At 53.6% G+C, this 20,000-nt stretch overlaps 1 protein-coding gene across 2 annotated transcripts in view; it reads right to left on the bottom strand.

The window, feature by feature from the left end:
- The window catches only part of LOC123993690 (neuroligin-3-like), a 408,214-nt gene that overhangs the window by 10,001 nt on the left and 378,213 nt on the right, over window positions 1–20,000 (bottom strand). For both annotated transcript variants that reach the window (XM_046296092.1, XM_046296091.1), the window contains exons 5-6: window positions 18,033–18,298; window positions 17,354–17,877 (exon numbers count right to left, since the gene is read on the bottom strand). In XM_046296092.1, the coding sequence (XP_046152048.1) occupies window positions 17,354–17,877; window positions 18,033–18,298 (790 nt within the window). The remainder of the gene's footprint in view (window positions 1–17,353; window positions 17,878–18,032; window positions 18,299–20,000) is intronic.

Here is a 20,000-nt window from a genome sequence, read left to right on the forward strand (position 1 = left end):
GGCTGGATGTGGTGGCTGGGTGTGGTGGCTGGGTGTCTTGGCTGGGTGTGGTGGCTGGGTGCCTTGGCTGGGTGCGGTGGCTGGGTGCCTTGGCTGGGTGCCTTGGCTGGGTGTGGTGGCTGGGTGTGGTAGCTGGGTGTGGTGGCTGGGTGTGGTGGCTGGGTGCCTTGGCTGGGTGTGGTGGCTGGGTGTGGTGGCTGGGTGTGGTGGCTGGGTGCGGTGGCTGGGTGCCTTGGCTGGGTGCCTTGGCTGGGTGTGGTGGCTGGGTGCCTTGGCTGGGTGCCTTGGCTGGGTGCCTTGGCTGGGTATGGTGGCTGGGTGCCTTGGCTGGGTGTGGTGGCTGGGTTCCTTGGCTGGGTGTGGTGGCTGGGTGTGGTGGCTGGGTGTGGTGGCTGGGTGTCTTGGCTGGGTGCCTTGCCTGGGTGTGGTGGCTGGGTGCCTTGGCTGGGTGTGGTGGCTGGGTGTCTTGGCTGGGTGTGGTGGCTGGGTGTGGTGGCTGGGTGTCTTGGCTGGGTGTGGTGGCTGGGTGTGGTGGCTGGGTGACTTGGCTGGGTGTGGTGGCTGGGTGTGGTGGCTGGGTGTGGTGGCTGGGTGTCTTGGCTGGGTGTGGTGGCTGGGTGTGGTGGCTGGGTGTCTTGACTGGGTGTGGTGGCTGGGTGTGGTGGCTGGGTGTGGTGGCTGGGTGTGGTGGCCGGGTGTGGTGGCTGGGTGTGGTGGCTGGGTGTGGTTGCTGGGTGTGGTGGCTGGGTGTGGTGGCTGGGTGCCTTGGCTGGGTGTGGTGGCTGGGTGTGGTAGCTGGGTGCCTTGGCTGAGTGTCTTGGCTGGGTGTGGTGGCTGGTTGTGGTGGCTGGGTGCCTTGGCTGGGTGTCTTGGCTGGGTGTGGTGGCTGGGTGTGGTGGCTGGGTGTGGTGGCTGGGTGTCTTGGCTGGGTGTGGTGGCTGGGTGTGGTGGCTGGGTGCCTTGGCTGGGTGTGGTGGCTGGGTGTGGTGGCTGGGTGTGGTGGCTGGGTGTGGTTGCTGGGTGCCTTGGCTGGGTGTGGTGGCTGGGTGTGGTGGCTGGGTGCCTTGGCTGGGTGTGGTGGCTGGGTGTGGTGGCTGGGTGCCTTGGCTGGGTGTGGTGGCTGGGTGCCTTGGCTGGGTGTGGTGGCTGGGTGTGGTGGCTGGATGCCTTGGTTGGGTGTGGTGGCTGGGTGCCATGGCTGGGTGTGGTGGCTGGGTGCCATGGCTGGGTGTGGTGGCTGGGTGTGGTGGTTGGATGCCTTGGTTGGGTGTGGTGGCTGGGTGCCATGGCTGGGTGTGGTGGCTGGGTGCCATGGCTGGGTGTGGTGGCTGGGTGTCTTGGCTGGGTGTGGTGGCTGGGTGCGGTGGCTGGGTGCCTTGGCTGGGTGTCTTGGCTGGGTGTGGTGGCTGGGTGCGGTGGCTGGGTGCCTTGGCTGGGTGCCTTGGCTGGGTGTGGTGGCTGGGTGCCTTGGCTGGGTGTGGTGGCTGGGTGTCTTGGCTGGGTGTGGTGGCTGGGTGTGGTGGCTGGGTGTGGTGGCTGGGTGTGGTGCTGGGTGCCTTGGCTGGGTGTGGTGGCTGGGTGTGGTGGCTGGGTGTGGTGGCTGGGTGTGGTGGCTGGGTGTGGTGGCTGGGTGCCTTGGCTGCGTGTGGTGGCTGGGTGCCTTGGCTGCATGTGGTGGCTGGGTGCCTTGGCTGGGTGTGGTGGCTGCGTGCCTTGGCTGGGTGTGGTGGCTGGTGGGTGTGGTGGCTGGGTGTGGTGGCTGGGTGCCTTGGCTGGGTGTGGTGGCTGGGTGCCATGGCTGGGTGCGGTGGCTGGGTGTGGTGGCTGGGTGTGGTGGCTGGGTGCCTTGGCTGGGTGTGGTGGCCGGGTGTGGTGGCTGGGTGTGGTGGCTGGGTGTGATTGCTGGGTGTGGTGGCTGGGTGTGGTAGCTGGGTGCCTTGGCTGGGTGTGGTGGCTGGGTGTGGTGGCTGGGTGTGGTGGCTGGGTGTGGTGGCTGGGTGTGGTGGCTGGCTGCCTTGGCTGGGTGTGGTGGCTGGGTGTGGTAGCTGGGTGTGGTGGCTGGGTGTGGTGGCTGGGTGTGGTGGCTGGGTGCCTTGGCTGGGTGTGGTGGCTGGGTGTGGTGGCTGGGTGTGGTGGCTGGGTGCCTTGGCTGCGTGTGGTGGCTGGGTGCCTTGGCTGGGTGTGGTGGCTGGGTGCCTTGGCTGGGTCTGGTGGCTGGGTGCCTTGGCTGGGTGTGGTGGCTGGGTGTGGTGGCTGGGTGCCTTGGCTGTGTGTGGTGGCTGGGTGTGGTGGCTGGGTGCCTTGGCTGGGTGTGGTGGCTGGATGTGGTGGCTGGGTGTGGTGGCTGGGTGTCTTGGCTGGGTGTGGTGGCTGGGTGTCTTGGCTGGGTGTCTTGGCTGGGTGTGGTGGCTGGGTGTGGTGGCTGGGTGTGGTGGCTGGGTGTGGTGGCTGGGTGCCTTGGCTGTGTGTGGTGGCTGGGTGTGGTGGCTGGGTGCCTTGGCTGGGTGTGGTGGCTGGATGTGGTGGCTGGGTGTGGTGGCTGGGTGTCTTGGCTGGGTGTGGTGGCTGGGTGTGGTGGCTGGGTGTCTTGGCTGGGTGTGATGGCTGGGTGTGGTGGCTGGGTGCGGTGGCTGGGTGCCTTGGCTGGGTGTGGTGGCTGGGTGTGGTGGCTGGGTGTGGTGGCTGGGTGTGGTGGCTGGCTGCCTTGGCTGGGTGTGGTGGCTGGGTGCCTTGGCTGGGTGTGGTGGCTGGGTGTGGTGGCTGGGTGTGGTGGCTGGGTGTGGTGGCTGGGTGCCTTGGCTGGGTGTGGTGGCTGGGTGTGGTGGCTGGGTGTGGTGGCTGGGTGTGGTGGCTGCATGTGGTGGTTGGGTGCCTTGGCTGGGTGTGGTGGCTGGGTGCCTTGGCTGGGTGTGGTGGCTGGGTGTGGTGGCTGGGTGTGGTGGCTGGGTGCCTTGGCTGGGTGTGGTGGCTGGGTGTGGTGGCTGGGTGCCTTGGCTGGGTGTGGTGGCTGGGTGTCTTGGCTGGGTGCCTTGGCTGGGTGCCTTGGCTGGGTGTGGTGGCTGGGTGCCATGGCTGGGTGTGGTGGCTGGGTGTCTTGGCTGGGTGTGGTGGCTGGGTGCGGTGGCTGGGTGTGGTGGCTGGGTGTCTTGGCTGGGTGTCTTGGCTGGGTGTGGTGGCTGGGTGTGGTGGCTGGATGTGGTGGCTGGGTGTGGTGGCTGGGTGTGGTGGCTGGATGTGGTGGCTGGGTGCCTTGGCTGGGTGTCTTGGCTGGGTGTGGTGGCTGGATGTGGTGGCTGGGTGTGGTGGCTGGGTGCCTTGGCTGGGTGTCTTGGCTGGGTGTGGTGGCTGGGTGTGGTGGCTGGGTGCGGTGGCTGGGTGTGTGTGTGTGTGTGTGTGTGTGTGTGTGTGTGTGTGTGTGTGTGTGTGTGTGTGTGTGTGTGTGTGTGTGTGTGTGTGTGTGTGTGTGTGTGTGTGTGTGTGTGTGTGTGTGCGCGTGCGTGTGTGTGTGTGTGTGGCTGAAAGCAGAGGACAGACATTATTACATCATAAAATCTTTCACCATACTGTGATGTTTGCATACAGCTGGGCCACTAAGGTATGTCTGTGTACATTGTCTCTGCCTGTGTATATATATATTCTCTGTGTGTGTACGTGTGTGTGGTGTGTGTGTGTGTGTGTGTGTGTGTGTGTGTGTGTGTGTGTGTGTGTGTGTGTGTGGTGTGTGTGTGTGTGTACGTGTGTGTGATGTTTTCATATGTTCAGTGGACTAAGACCTCTTCGATAAACTCCTTCCTCTCCTCTCCAGTTCCTCTCATTACTACCTCCTAAACCCTAATGATCTTGTGTGTGTGAAAGGTTTAGTCTGTGTAGATATACTGTAAACGCTGCAGCAAATGTGAGAGGAGGCACACAGAGTGAGGACGTAACATTTTACATATCCCCCTATTCCTATACTAACCATCCTCCCATCTATTCCTCTATTCCTACACTAACCATCCTCCCATCTATTCCCCTATTCCTACACTAACCATCCTCCCATCTATTCCCCTATTCCTACACTAACCAACCTCCCATCTATTCCCCTATTCCTACACTAACCATCCTCCCATCTATTCCCCTATTCCTACACTAACCCTCCTCCATTCGATGGGACAGGTAGACAAAGGAGGACATAATTAATGTAATTGTCTTTTCTTTTTAATGAGATGCACCTCCTCCTCTGTTCCATCGCTGTGTAATTTGAAGCGCTTGAGTGATTATAGAACCTAGCCGTCATTAAATGTGAGAAGACATGGACAGAAAGCCTGGGGCAGAGAGGAGGAAGAAAGACAGTTTATTTATTTTCACTACAAGGCCCCTTTTGAGTTCCTGTCCTAGATTTATTCTGCCTCCATAATGGCATCCTATTCCATATCTAGTGCACTAATTTTGACCAGGGCCCATAGGGCTTTGGTCAAAAGTAGTGCACTATATAGCGAAAAGGGTGCCATTTGGAACTTTAACCTAAGACAAGAGTTCAATCAGAGGGATATATGTTCACTTCAGCTTCTATGCCAGTCGAGTCAAGGCCTATTTCTCCAGGCGTTGTTGTCAGTGTTGTGTGACCAATGTACCCCTCTGTCTATGTACTTAGCAGGTAACACAGGTTACGTTCCAAATGGCATCCATTTTGTATAGTGCACTACTTTTTAACAGGGCCCATAGGGTTTTGGTTAAAAGTAGTGCACTATATAGGGAATAGGGTGCCATTTGGGACACACACACAAAGTACAAAACACACCTCATTGGAATTCATGTTCAGACACGATATTTTCATAGTCTCTCCTTGTTACATTTTTAAAACGCATGTTGTTTGCTTTTTGCAATGCATGCTCTGAAGGACCTGATATCAGGCAGCATTCACCCTTCACAGACAGACCTGAAATCAGGAAGCGTTCACCCTTCACAGACAGACCTGAAATCAGGCAGCATTCACCCTTCACAGACAGACCTGATATCAGGCAGCATTCACCCTTCACAGACAGACCTGATATCAGGCAGCATTCACCCTTCACAGACAGACAGGCCTTGTAATTGTGTGGGTGTGTGTGAGTGTGTTTGCATGTATGTGTGTACGAGAAGCCAGGGGCTGTGATTGGCGTGTGGATCATATCTGAATGCAGACTTGGGTTCGGTGGGCTAATTGACAGCGAGGCGGTGTGACTTTGTGGCGTGCTGGGGTGTTGGAAGACACAGCTGGTTACTGTCCCCTCCTCATTATGGAAATATTGATTGTTCTTAACTGACTTGCCTGGTTAAATAAAGTAAAAAAAAGTCTTGACAAGCCCCATGTGTCTTGACATTAGAGCCCCCTCACTCGCCGCCTCACCTGCCCCCTCTCTCTCTCTTCTCACCTCTCCCCTTTCTCTCTCTTCTCCCCTTTCTCTCCCTTCTCCCTCTCTCCCCTCTCCCCCTCTCCCTCTCTCTCTCTTCTCCCTCTCTCTCTCTTCTCCCCTCTCTCTCTCTCCCCACAGCTCTCTCTCTCTCCCCTTTCTCTCTCTTGATCCCCTCTCTCTTTTCTACAATCTCCCTCTCTTCTCCCCTTTCTCTCTCTTCTCCCCTCTCTCTTTTCTACCCTCTCCATCTCTTCTCCCCTCTCTCTCCCTTCTCCCCTCTCTCTCCCCTCTCCCCCTCTCCCTCTCTCTCTCGTCTCCCCCTCTCTCTCTTCTCCCCTCTCTCTCTCTCCTCCCCTCTCTCTCTCTTCTCCCCTTTCTCTCTCTTCTCCCCTCTCTCTTTTCTACAATCTCCCTCTCTTCTCCCCTCTCTCTCTCTTCTCCCCTCTCTCTCCCCTCTCCCCCTCTCTCTCTCTCTCTCTTCTCCCCTCTCTCTCTCTCTTCTCCCTCTCTCTCTCTCTCTTCTCCCTCTCTCTCTTCTCCCCTCTCTCTCTCTTCTCCCCTCTCTCTCTTCTCCCCTCTCTCTCTCTCCCCTCTCTCTCTTCTCCCCTCTCTCTTTTCTACCCTCTCTCTCTTCTCCCCTCTCTCTCTCTTCTCCCCTCTCTCCCTCTCCCCCCTCTCTCTTCTCCTCTCTCTCCCTTCTCCCATCTCTCTCTCTTCTCCCCTCTCTCTCTCTATCCTCCCCTCTCTCTCTCTTCTCCCTCTCTCTTTCTCCCCTGTCTCCCTTCTCCCCTCTCTCTCCCTCCCCTCTCTCTCTCTTCTCCCTCTCTCTCTTCTCCCTGTCTCTCTTCTCCCCCTCTCTCTCATCTCCCCTCTCTCTCTCTTCTCCCCTCTCTCTTTTCTACCCTCTCCCTCTCTTCTCCCTCTCTCTCTCTTCTCCCCTCTCTCCCCTCTCCCCCTCTCTCTCTTTCTCTCTTCTCCTCTCTCTCTCTTCTCCCCTCTCTCTCTCTCCTCCCCCTCTCTGTCTTCTCCCCTCTCTCTCTTCTCCCCTCTCTCTCTCTTCTCCCCTCTCTCTCTTCTCCCCTCTCTCTTCTTCTACCCTCTCCTCTCTTCTCCCCTCTCTCTCTCTCTCCCCTCTCTCCCCTCTCCCCCTCTCTCTCGCTTCTCCCCTCTCTCTCTCTTCTCCCCTCTCTCTCTCTCCTCTCCCTCTCTCTCTCTTCTCCCCTCTCTCTCTCTCCCCTGTCTCTCTTCTCCCCTCTCTCTCTCATCTCCCCCTCTCTCTCTTCTCCCCTCTCTATTTTCTCCCTCTCCCTCTCTTCTCCCCTCTCTCTCTCTTCTCCCCCTCTCCCCTCCTCTCTCTCTCTCTCTTCTCCCCTCTCTCTCTTCTCCCTCTCTCTCTCTCCTCCCCTCTCTCTGTCTTCTCCCTCTCTCTCTTCTCCCCTCTCTCTCTCTTCTCCCTCTCTCTCTTCTCCCTCTCTCTTTCTACCCTCTCCCTCTCTTCTCCCCTCTCTCTCTCTTCTCCCCTCTCTCCCCTCTCTCTCTCTCTTCTCCTCTCTCTCCCTTCTCCCCTCTCTCCCCCTTCTCCCCTCTCTCTCTCCTCCCCTCTCTCTCTCTTCTCCCCTCTCTCTCTTCTCCCCTCTCTCTCTTCTCCCTCTCTCTCTCATCTCCCCCTCTCTCTCTTCTCCCCTCTCTCTTTCTACCCTCTCCCTCTCTTTTCCCCTCTCTCTCTCTTCTCCCCTCTCTCCCTCTCCCCCTCTATCTCTCTCTCTCTTCTCCTCTCTCTCTCTTCTCCCTCTCTCTCTTCTCCCTCTCTCTCTCTCTCCCCTCTCTCTCTTTCTACCCTCTCTCTCTTCTCCCCTCTCTCTCTCCTCCCTCTCTCTCTCTTCTCCCCTCTCTCTTTCTCCCCTCTCTCTCTCTTCTCCCCTCTCTCTCTTCTCCCTATCTCTTTTCTCCCTCTCTCTCTCTCCTCCCCTCTCTCTCTCTTCTCCCCTCTCTCTCTCTCTCTCCCCTCTCTCTCTTCTCCCCTCTCTCTCTCTTCTCCCCTCTCTCTCTTCTCCCTCTCTCTCTCTCCCCTCTCTCTCTCTTCTCCCCTCTCTCTCTCTCTTCTCCCCTCTCTCTCTCTCCTCCCCTCTCTCTCTCTTCTCCCCTCTCTCTCTTCTCCCCTCTCTCTCTCTTCTCCCCTCTCTCTCTTCTCCCCTCACTCCCATTCCACCTTTCTCACTACCCTTATTACCATTCCATCTGCACCACGGTAGACAACAGTAAATAACAACAACAACATGTAAGGTTATAAATCACAGATCTTTTAATGGGATAGTTCATATTAAAGATGTGTGTTTCTCGTCTCCTCCATAGGTAAGAAAACAACTATCTAAATACGTACAATCACTGAACTATCCCTTAAATGTCTTCATAGAGGCTAAATGTGCACCATTTACCACGGTGACTAAAAAAACCAATCAATCTTAATGTGTTTAACTAAGCCAGAGTATGTTTCTACACCATAGACCTAATGCCGCTTGGATTCCTGAAGAATGGTAAACAAGTATGCAGTTGGGTTTCCTAAGTAGAGAGTTGAATCACCTCCTCATTCTCATTCTCAGACAAGTTGAGAGAGAGAGAGAGAGAAGAGAGCAAGAGAGAGCGAGATGAAGACAAGAAATTAGAGGAGACAGGAAAGAGGGACCTGAGAGAGAGAGAGAGAAGAGAGAGAAGAGAGAGAGAGATGGATAGAGAGAGAGGGAGAGATAGATAGAGAGAGGGAGAGAGAGAGAGAGAGAGAGAGAGAGAGAGAGAGAGAGAGAGAGAGAGAGAGAGAGGGAGAGAGAGAGAGAGAGAGAGAGAGAGAGAGAGAGAGAGAGAGAGAGAGAGAGAGAGAGAGAGAGAGAGAGAGAGAGAGAGAGAGAGAGAGAGAGAGAGAGAGAGAGAGAGAGAGAGAGAGAGAGAGAGAGAGAGAGAGAGAGAGAGAGAGAGAGGAATAGAGAGAGATCTATGCTCAATAGTGTTGTGATTACTAACTACCTAGCCAGTCCTTGCACAACGTGAGCTGCATGTCAAACGTACACACACACACACACACACACACACACACACACACACACACACACACACACACACACACACACACACACACACACACACACACACACACACACACACACACACACACACACACACACACACACACACACACACACACACACACACACACACACACACACACACACACACACACACACACACACACAGCGTGAGCTGCATGTCCCACAGACATAGTAATCACAGACACAGTAAGAAGTGATCACCAGCCCCAGGCAGACAACACAGGAAGTAGGAAGTAATCACCAGGCCCAGATAGACAACACAGGAAGTAGGAAGTAATCACCAGGCCCAGATAGACAACACAGGAAGTAGGAAGTAATCACCAGGCCCAGATAGACAACACAGGAAGTAGGAAGTAATCACCAGCCCCAGGCAGACAACACAGGAAGTAGGAAGTAATCACCAGGCCAAGATAGACAACACAGGAAGTAGGAAGTAATCACCAGGCCCAGATAGACAACACAGGAAGTAGGAAGTAATCACCAGGCCCAGATAGACAACACAGGAAGTAGGAAGTAATCACCAGGCCCAGATAGACAACACAGGAAGTAGGAAGTAATCACCAGGCCCAGATAGACAACACAGGAAGTAGGAAGTAATCACCAGCCCCAGGCAGACAACACAGGAAGTAGGAAGTAATCACCAGGCCCAGATAGACAACACAGGAAGTAGGAAGTAATCACCAGGCCCAGATAGACAACACAGGAAGTAGGAAGTAATCACCAGGCCCAGATAGACAACACAGGAAGTAGGAAGTAATCACCAGGCCCAGATAGACTACACAGGAAGTAGGAAGTAATCACCAGGCCCAGATAGACAACACAGGAAGTAGGAACACACATCTTTGATGTTGTAATGTAATTATAATAGTAAGTACATATTTGATTTAATAATGTTTGGGCTTTTGTGACTGTCTGTATAGATATGGGTGGTATGGGAAGATAGGAACGGGGGTGACTATGGGTTTGTTTAGAGAGGTGGGGGTTTGGGTGGTTTGACAATATGTTCTGGAGGAAGTGTATTGTAACGTGTCACATATTCAAGTCATTAAAAAATAAATATGTTATTGTTGAAGCAGAATAAAACACACCACAGGAAGAGCCTGGCGTGTAAAGATTCAGTTGCATCCTCCCCCACACGGATAACAAACCAGTCTCTAAGAGGATCTGTCAGTCAGCCTCTCTGCCTCTCCCCCTCCCTCTCTCTCTGCCTTTCCCCCTCCCCCTCTCTCTGCCTCTCCCCCTCCCCCTCTCTCTGCCTCTCCCCCTCCCCCTCTCTCCCCCTCTCCCCCTCCCTCTCTCTCTCCCTCTACCCCCCCTCCCTCTCTCTCTCCCTCTCCCCCTCCCCCTCTCTCCCCCTCTCCCCCTCCCTCTCTCTCTCCCCCTATCCCCCTCCCTCTCTCTCTCCCTCTATCCCCCTCTCTCCCCCTATCCCCCTCCCTCTCTCTCCCCCTATCCCCCTCTCTCCCCCTATCCCCCTCCCTCTCTCTCTCCCCCTATCCCCCCTCCCTCTCTCTCTCTCCCCCTATCCCCCTCCTTCTCTCTCCCCCTATCCCCCTCTCCCCCTATCCCCCTCTCCCCCTATCCCCCTCCCTCTCTCACCCCCTATCCCCCTCTCTCCCCCTATCCCCCTCCCTCTCTCTCTGCCCCTATCCATTTACATTTACATTTAAGTCATTTAGCAGACGCTCTTATCCAGAGCGACTTACAATCTCTAAGAGGATCTGTCAGTCAGCCTCTCTGCCTCTCCCCCTCCCCCTCTCTCTGCCTTTCCCCCTCCCCTCTCTCTGCCTCTCCCCCTCCCCCTCTCTCTGCCTCTCCCCCTCCCCCTCTCTCCCCCTCTCCCCCTCCCTCTCTCTCTCTCCCCCTATCCCCCTCTCCTTCTCCCCCTATCCCCCTCTCTCTCCCTATCCCCCTACCTCTCTCTCTCACTCCTCTCTCACTCTCTGCCCCTATCCCCCTCCCTCTCTCTCTGCCCCTATCCCCCTCCCTCTCTCTCTCTCTCTCTCTCTCCCTATCCCCCTCTCCCTCTCCCCCTATCCCCCTCTCTCTCCCCTATCCCCCTACCTCTCTCTCTCACTCCTCCCTCACTCTCTGCCCCTATCCTCCTCCCTCTCTCTCCCCCTATCCCCCCTACCTCTCTCTCTCACTCCTCCCTCACTCTCTGCCCCTATCCCCCCTCTCTCTCTCTCTACCGCTATCCACCCCCCCTCCCCCCTTTCCCCACTCCCTCTCTCTCTCTATGGTAAAACATTTGAAGAACCAGGCAGGGTTTTTCAGCATAAATGAATATGACAGATGGAAGCCTATGGAGGGGAGAGGGATGGTGAGAGGGGAGAGGCATGGAGGGAAAGGAGGGGGACAGAGGAAAAGCTTTGGGGGTAGTGATCCAGGCTGTTGACATGCAGGCTGGTGTCTTAACAAGGTATCTCACATGTTACAGCATCCTCTTTAGAGACTGACACCCAGTGGTTACAATGTCTACACTAAGTATTACAATCTGTGGTGAAAATGGTATGTGTTTTTCTCTGCTCTCCCCATCCCCTGTAGGCCACGTGGCTTCAATGGTACAGGCCTTTCCATGTGTATGTATGTGTGGTGTAGTCAGAGGGTCAGTAACAGCTGTGTAGTCAGAGGGTCATTGACAGCTGTGTATCCAGCTGGTCCTGGGGCTGAGTTCCCTAACCTGTTCTACTAACACACTGAAGCCCCAGTCCCCTCATCCAGCTGGTCCTGGGGCTGAGTTCACTAACCTGTTTTACTAACACACTGAAGCCCCAGTCTCCTCATCCAGCTGGTCCTGGGGCTGAGTTCCCTAACCTGTTCTACTAACACACTGAAGCCCCAGTCCCCTCATCCAGCTGGTCCTGGGGCTGAGTTCACTAACCTGTTCTACTAACACACTGAAGCCCCAGTCCCCTCATCCAGCTGGTCCTGGGGCTGAGTTCACTAACCTGTTTTACTAACACACTGAAGCCCCAGTCCCCTCATCCAGCTGGTCCTGGGGCTGAGTTCACTAACCTGTTCTACTAACCTGTTTTACTAACACACTGAAGCCCCAGTCTCCTCATCCAGCTGGTCCTGGGGCTGAGTTCACTAACCTGTTCTACTAACACACTGAAGCCCCAGTCCCCTCATCCAGCTGGTCCTGGGGCTGAGTTCACTAACCTGTCCTACTAACACCCTGAAGCCCCAGTCCCCTCATCCAGCTGGTCCTGGGGCTGAGTTCACTAACCTGTTTTACTAACACACTGAAGCCCCAGTCCCCTCATCCAGCTGGTCCTGGGGCTGAGTTCACTAACCTGTTCTACTAACACACTGAAGCTTCAGGACCAGAACATCCAATCAATAAGAATAAAACAAATTACAACACAGTCAAAACAAAACTACATTAGTTATTGGGAAACACAAACACAAAGCATAATGCAGTGTTATCCGGTACTAAATCGACAGTACACCGTGACAAACGATTTCACCATGGTTACTAGTCAAAACCTTAGAAAAACCTTGACAAAGTACAGGCTCAGTGAGCACAGCCTTGCCACTGAAAAGGGTAGACACAGGAAAACATGGCTCCTGTAAGAGGAAAGGCTGTGCAACCACTGCACCACAGAAGAACCCGAGACGGAGCTGCATTTCCTGACAAAATGTAAAAAATATAAAACAATTAGTGTCATTTCCCCCAAATTTTAAACCCTTATTCAAAGTTTGAAAGACCTCTCTGATGAGAATATACCCGTCCTGTTGGGAGAGGACGCAGAGAGCTGTGGGTTGGCAGCACACTACATTGCTGCCTTCCATAAGAGGAGGGACAGTGTCTGACAGACCGACCAACCTGCACATGTCCTCTATGCTTATTGTTATTGGTCAATGTATGTGTCACACCCTGATCTGTTTCACCTGTCCTTGTGCTTATTGTTATTGGTCAATGTATGTGTCACACCCTGATCTGTTTCACCTGTCCTTGTGCTTGTCTCCCCCCCCCCCAGGTGTCGCCCATCTTCCCCACTATCCCCTGGGTATTTATACCTGTGTTTTCTGTTTGTCTGTTGCCAGTTCACTTTGTCCGTTTGATCATTACCATTACCATGACCCTAACCTGACCCTGACCATTACCGTGACCCAAACCTGACCCTGAACCTGACCATTATCATGACCCTAACCTGACCATTACCATTACCCTAACCTGACCCTGACCATTATCATGACCCTAACCTGACCCTGACCCTGAGCCTGAGCCTGACCCTGCCTGTCATCCTGTACCTTTGCCCCACTACTCTGGATTACCGACCTCTGTCTGACCTGACCCTGAGCCCGCCTGTCGTCCTGTACCTTTAACCGACTACTCCGGATTACTGACCTCTGTCTGTCCTGACCCTGACCCTGACCCTGAGCCTGACCCTGACCCTGAGCCAGACCCTGACCCTGACCCTGACCCTGACCCTGAACCTGACTCTGACCCTGACTCTGACCCTGACTCTGAGCCTGACTCTGACCCTGACTCTGACCCTGACTCTGACCCTGACTCTGAGCCTGACCCTGACCCTGAGCCAGACCCTGACCCTGACCCTGACCCTCCCTGACCCTGACTCTGACCCTGACTCTGACCCTGACTCTGACCCTGACCCTGAGCCTGACTCTGACCCTGACTCTGACCCTGACCCTGAGCCTGACTCTGACCCTGAGCCTGACCCTGACCCTGAGCCTGACACTGCTGTTCCGGTGCCTCTCTGGATTATTGACCCTTGTCTGCCCTGACCTGTCTTTTGTCTGCCCTGACCTGTCGTTTGTCTGCCCTGACCTGTCGTTTGTCTGCCCTGACCTGTCGTTTGTCTGCCCTGACCTGTCGTTTGTCTGCCCCGGTTTAAAGAAAACACTTCAGTTTATTCAACACTGTCTGCACCTGGGCCATACCTGACCTGGGCCATACTTGACCTGGGCCATACCTGACCTGGGTAATACCTGACCTGGGCCATGCCTGACCTGGGCCATACCTGACCTGGGCCATACCTGACCTGGGCCATACCTGACCTGGGCCATACCTGACCTGGGTAATACCTGACCTGGGCCATGCCTGACCTGGGCCATACCTGACCTGGGCCATACCTGACCTGGGCCATACCTGACCTGGGCCATACCTGACCTGGACCATACCTGACCTGGGCCATACCTGACCTGGGCCATACCTGACCTGGGCCATACCTGACCTGGGCCATACTTGACCTGGATCATACCTGACCTGGGCCATACCTGACCTGGGCCATACCTGACCTGGGCCATACCTGACCTGGGCCGTATTCAGAGGGTCAGTAACAGTCTGTATTCAGAGGGTCAGTAACAGTCTGTAGTCAGAGGGTCAGTAACAGTCTGTAGTCAGAGGGTCAGTAACAGTCTGTATTCAGAGGGTCAGTAACAGTCTGTAGTCAGAGGGTCAGTAACAGTCTGTAGTCAGAGGGTCAGTAACAGTCTGTATTCAGAGGGTCAGTAATAGTCTGGAGTCAGAGGGTCAGTAACAGTCTGTAGTCAGAGGGCCAGTAACAGTCTGTAGTCAGAGGGTCAGTAACAGTCTGTAGTCAGAGGGTCAGTAGAGTCCATCTGGAGTGTCTACAGCTGTCAGTTCAGACCCTGTTCTCCTCAGAGACAGATCAACATGTCTGTTAGTCAGTTCAGACCCTGTTCTCCTCAGAGACAGATCAACATGTCTGTTAGTCAGTTCAGACCCTGTTCTCCTCAGATCATCATGTCTGTTAGTCAGTTCAGACCCTGTTCTCCTCAGAGACAGATCATCATGTCTGTTAGTCAGTTCAGACCCTGTTCTCCTCAGATCATCATGTCTGTTAGTCAGTTCAGACCCTGTTCTCCTCAGAGACAGATCATCATGTCTGTTAGTCAGTTCAGACCCTGTTCTCCTCAGAGACAGATCATCATGTCTGTTAGTCAGTTCAGACCCTGTTCTCCTCAGAGACAGATCATCATGTCTGTTAGTCAGTTCAGACCCTGTTCTCCTCAGAGACAGATCATCATGTCTGTTAGTCAGTTCAGACCCTGTTCTCCTCAGAGACAGATCATCATGTCTGTTAGTCAGTTCAGACCCTGTTCTCCTCAGAGACAGATCAACATGTCTGTTAGTCAGTTCAGACCCTGTTCTCCTCAGATCATCATGTCTGTTAGTCAGTTCAGACCCTGTTCTCCTCAGAGACAGATCAACATGTCAGTTCAGACCCACTCCTCAGAGACAGATCATCATGTCTGTTAGTCAGTTCAGACCCAGTTCTCCTCAGAGACAGATCATCATGTCTGTTAGTCAGTTCAGACCCTGTTCTCCTCAGAGACAGATCAACATGTCTGTTAGTCAGTTCAGACCCAGTTCTCCTCAGAGACAGATCACCATGCCCAGTGGGTCAATGCCTGACACACACACATGAACACACACAGACACAGACACACAAAACAAGACGTCTGCATGAACGCACACATGCACACATCCACACGGACGGACCAGTACATCACTGTAGAAAGTCGAGAGGAGAGAGGAGAAGAGAGCAGAGAGCAGAGAGCAGAGCAGAGAGAGGAGAGTCGAGAGGAGAGAGGAGAGTCGAGAGGAGAGTCGAGAGGAGAGTCGAGAGGAGAGAGGAGAGAGCAGAGAGGAGATTCGAGAGGAGAGAGGAGAGAGCAGAGAGTCGAGAGGAGAGCAGAGAGGAGAGCAGAGAGAGGAGAGAGGAGAGTTGAGAGGAGAGCAGAGAGGAGGGCAGAGAGGAGAGAGGAGAGGAGAGCAGAGAGCAGAGAGCAGAGAGCAGAGAACAGAGAGGAGGGCAGAGAGGAGAGTTGAGAGGAGAGCAGAGAGGAGGGCAGAGAGGAGAGAGGAGAGGAGAGAGCAGAGAGCAGAGAGCAGAGAGCAGAGAGCAGAGAGCAGAGAACAGAGAGGAGGGCAGAGAGGAGAGTTGAGAGGAGAGCAGAGAGGAGGGCAGAGAGGAGAGAGGAGAGCAGAGAGCAGAGAGCAGAGAGGAGAGAGGAGAGAGCAAAGCAGAGCAGAGGAGATCAGAGGAGAGGAGAGAAGAGGAGAGAGTAGAGCAGAGCAGAGGAGAACAGAGGAGAGGAGAGAAGAAGAGAGAAGAGAGAGGAGAGAGCAGAGAGCAGAGAGGAGAGCAGAGAGGAGAGGAGAGAAGAGGAGAGAGCAGAGCAGAGCAGAGCAGAGAGACTGGTAAATACCAGGAAGCATTGGATGAATAAAGCCCGTCCACCCATCCTTCCTCCAGATCAATATGTATCTGGTAATGGGCATTGTCAACTTACATTTCAGATATCACAACTGACGACCAGTAGGAGGCAACCAAATGGAGCTGCTTTGTGTTGTGTGTGTGTGTGTGTGGGGGGGGCGCTTCTCGACAGAGTGGAGAGGAGTGGAGGATCAATACCGCCGTGTGATATGTGTGTGTGTGTGTGTGTGTGTGTGTGTGTGTGCATTTGTGTATGTGTGTATGTATGTGTATAGACATCCCAGACACCCCAGACTTCCCAGATATCCCAGACACCCCAGATATCCCAGACACCCCAGATATCCCAGACACCCCAGATACCCCAGACATCCCAGATACCCCAGACACCCCAGACAACCCAGATACCACAGACACCCCAGATACCAAAGACACCCCAGACAACCCAGACACCCCAGATATCACAGACACCCCAGATACCCCAGACATCCCAGATACCCCAGACATCCCAGATACCCCAGACATCCCAGATACCCCAGATACCCCAGACATCCCAGATACCCCAGACATCCCAGATACCCCAGACATCCCAGATACCCCAGATACCCCAGACAACCCAGACACCCCAGATACCCCAGACACCCCAGATACCCCAGACATCCCAGACACCCCAGACACCCCAGATACCCCAGACAGGGAGGTAGGTTCTCACACTGAAAGACACACACATTATACTTTCAGCTGTCTAGTGGGAGATCCAGCCTGGCCTCGCCAAACACATCTCTGTTGAATAACACCTACCCTCGTTCTACCTCCTTCAGCGACACCTCCTACATGGTGGCCATATTAACGACTCTGATAGAGTCAGCGAGACATAATACTGAACAGAGGCAGAAGTTTGTTGATTATATAGAACCCTCTATTTCTAATCTGATCTCAGACTAGTTCGGCTTCTTTTTATATTCTTCCCCTCTAATCAGGGACTGATTTAGACCTGGGACACCAGGTGGATGACTCCCCTCTAATCAGGGACTGATTTAGACCTGGGACACCAGGTGGATGACTCCCCTCTAATCAGGGACTGATTTAGACCTGGGACACCAGGTGGATGATTCCCCTCTAATCAGGGACTGATTTAGACCTGGGACACCAGGTGGATGACTCCCCTCTATTCAGGGACTGATTTAGACCTGGGACACCAGGTGGATGATTACCCTCTAATCAGGGACTGATTTAGACCTGGGACACCAGGTGGATGATTCCCCTCTAATCAGGGACTGATTTAGACCTGGGACACCAGGTGGATGATTCCCCTCTCAGGGACTGAATCACCAGGTGGATGATTCCCCTGGGACTTTTAGACCTGGGACACCAGGTGGATGATTCCCCTCTAATCAGGGACTGATTTAGACCTGGGACACCAGGTGGATGATTCCCCTCTAATCAGGGACTGATTTAGACCTGGGACACCAGGTGGATGATTCCCCTCTAATCAGGGACTGATTTAGACCTGGGACACCAGGTGGATGATTCCCCTCTAATCAGGGACTGATTTAGACCTGGGACACCAGGTGGATGCCATTAATTATCAAGTAGAACAGAAAACCAGAAGCAGTCCCGACCCCGTAGGTTAAGATGTTAAAGTACTAAAGCAGGACAACTTTACCCGGTCTTGGCGAAGTTGGTCCAGTATGTCATCACCACGGCGCTGAGCATGATGTCGTTCTTGGAGAAGTTACAGGGGAACAGGTCTGTAGGTCCGATCATGGGGATCCCGAACACGTAGGGAACCTCGTCCCCGTGGGCTGCGTCCGACCACGCCGGCTTCATCAGACTCTGGCAGTGGTGGTAGAAGGCGTAGAAGTACGTCGGCGAGCCGTAACGGGCGTGGAGGTCCGCCGTCACCACCGACGGCTCCACCCACTGGTGGTCGGTGAACAGAGCGACCAGCGTCTTGCGTCGTGTCTCCGGGTTATCACGGTCCGCCCAGTCCGTGTACATGAACTTGATGGTTTCTCTCAGAGTGTCTTTGCCTTCTGGGTAACCGTAGAGGCTGTCAACGAAGTCCGACACTGAGAAGTCAAAGTCGTTGCCGGAGATGCCGTCCTCTGAGTCGACCACGTTGTCAACAAAGCGAAGCCCCTCCCCCTGGTTGATTCCCAGCATGATGTCATAATTCAGGAACTCTCCCTGTGTGGAAATAACCACTTGTTGAAAATGCATTAATTTCTTTGACTGTTTACTTAATTACCATTATGGGCATGTTTGTGTAGGTATGTTATTTCATAAACAAAGTCCAATAAGAAACAAACAAAACGAACACAACTATCCCAGCGGTCTCCCACCTGCTCCATGAGGATCTCTGGATCATCAGGTATGACGTCTCCGTCTATAACCGGTCCGAAGGCCACATGGTACCGTGCTGGCTGGATGTCCTGCTCTACCAGCTCCCTGGCACTCTTCTTCCTCAGACAGTCCACCATGTCCAGGGTATCCAGAACGTTACAGCCCACCTTCTCAGACAGCAGACGGGTGTACTTCACAGGCTGGTAGTTGACCGCCCAGCTGGACAGGGCAGAGCCACTCTGGATGATGGCACGGTGGAACAGACCTGGAGAGAGGATGACAGAGAGACAGAGAGCAGTGGTTATGTTCTCTGTACGCTATGAAAGAAACTGGAGAAGAATGGAGCTGGAGACATACAGAATACATACAGAAGTGGCCCCTATACGGAAACATATAGACAGATAATGAGCTCATGAATCCTTCCTGTCGACCCAACCCAGATAGATAAAACATCTCAGTGTCATATGTGTAGTAACGAGAGGACAGACAGACAGACAGACAGACAGACAGACAGACAGACAGACAGACAGACAGACAGACAGACAGACAGACAGACAGACAGACAGACAGACAGACAGACAGACAGACAGACAGACAGACAGACAGACAGACAGACAGACAGACAGACAGACAGACAGACAGACAGACAGACAGACAGACAGACAGACAGACAGACAGACAGACAGACAGACAGACAGACAGACAGACAGACAGACAGAAATGAGTGTGTGTGTGTCTGTGTGTGTGAGTGCGTGTGTGTGTGTGTATGTGTGTGTGTGTGACAGAAACATTCATCTCTATAACCTAGTAATCTGCTTTACTGGCAGGGGTGATACCCAAATGGCACCCTATTCCCTATTAAAAGAGCCATGGACCCTGATCAAAAGTAGGGTACTATATAGGGACCAGGGTATAATTTGGGAATCAGTATGTGTGTCTGGCAGAACCAGCTGCTAGACAGGACATCTATACACCTCATGAAACTGGACTCACATACACAGTAATAATTTGCTGGCTGTCAAACATCCCTGAATAATAACGTACCCATGGAGATGCTCGGTGAGCTGTTCCTCTGTTCCTCTGTTTTATCCAGCGTGACAGGCTGAGATGTGGTTACACAACCCACCCAGTTTATTGGTTATAGTTATATTTTCTTGACCTGTGACCTTCGCTGAGTCTTCCCACACAACTACCTACCTAAGAAGTCATCATCACTTTCACTTTTCATATTTCTCACATAATACCTCAGTCTGCCAACTCAGGTGTGATATGTGTGTGTGTGGTATGTGTGTGCAGTGTGTTTGTGTGTGGTATGTGTGTGCAGTGTGTGTGTGTGTGTGTGTGTGTGTGTGTGTGTGTGTGTGTGTGTGTGTGTGTGTGTGTGTGTGTGTGTGTGTGTGTGTGTGTGTGTGTGTGTGTGTGTGTGTGTGTGTGTGTGTGTGTGTGAGTGTGTGAGAGAGTGTGTGAGTGTGTGTGAGTGTGTGTGTGTGTGTGTGTGTGTGTGTGTGTGTGTGTGTGTGTGTGTGTGTGTGTGTGTGTGTGTGTGTGTGTGTGTGTGTGTGTGTGTGTGTGTGTGTGAGAGAGAGAGTGTGTGAGAGTGTGTGAGAGTGTGTGCAGTGTGTGTGTATGTGTGTGTGTGTGTGTGTGTGTGTGTGTGTGTGTGTGTGTGTGTGTGTGTGTGTGTGTGTGTGTGTGTGTGTGTGTGTGTGTGTGTGTGTGTGTGTACAGTTGAAGTCTGAAGTTTACGTAAACATTAGTCAAATGTTTGCGTGTGGTGTGTGTGTGTCTGATGTATGTGTGTGTGTGTGTGTAGGTGTGTGTGTAAGTGTGGTGTATGTGTGTGTACAGTTGAAGTCTGAAGTTTACGTAAACATTAGTCCAATGTTTGCGCGTGGTGTGTGTGTGTGTGTGTTTGAGTGTGTGTGTGTGCGGTATGTCTATGTTTGTATGATGTATGTATGTGTGTG

This window comes from Oncorhynchus gorbuscha, linkage group LG13 (assembly GCF_021184085.1).
Source record: "Oncorhynchus gorbuscha isolate QuinsamMale2020 ecotype Even-year linkage group LG13, OgorEven_v1.0, whole genome shotgun sequence".
In the NCBI taxonomy this organism is placed as follows: Eukaryota; Metazoa; Chordata; class Actinopteri; order Salmoniformes; family Salmonidae; genus Oncorhynchus; species Oncorhynchus gorbuscha.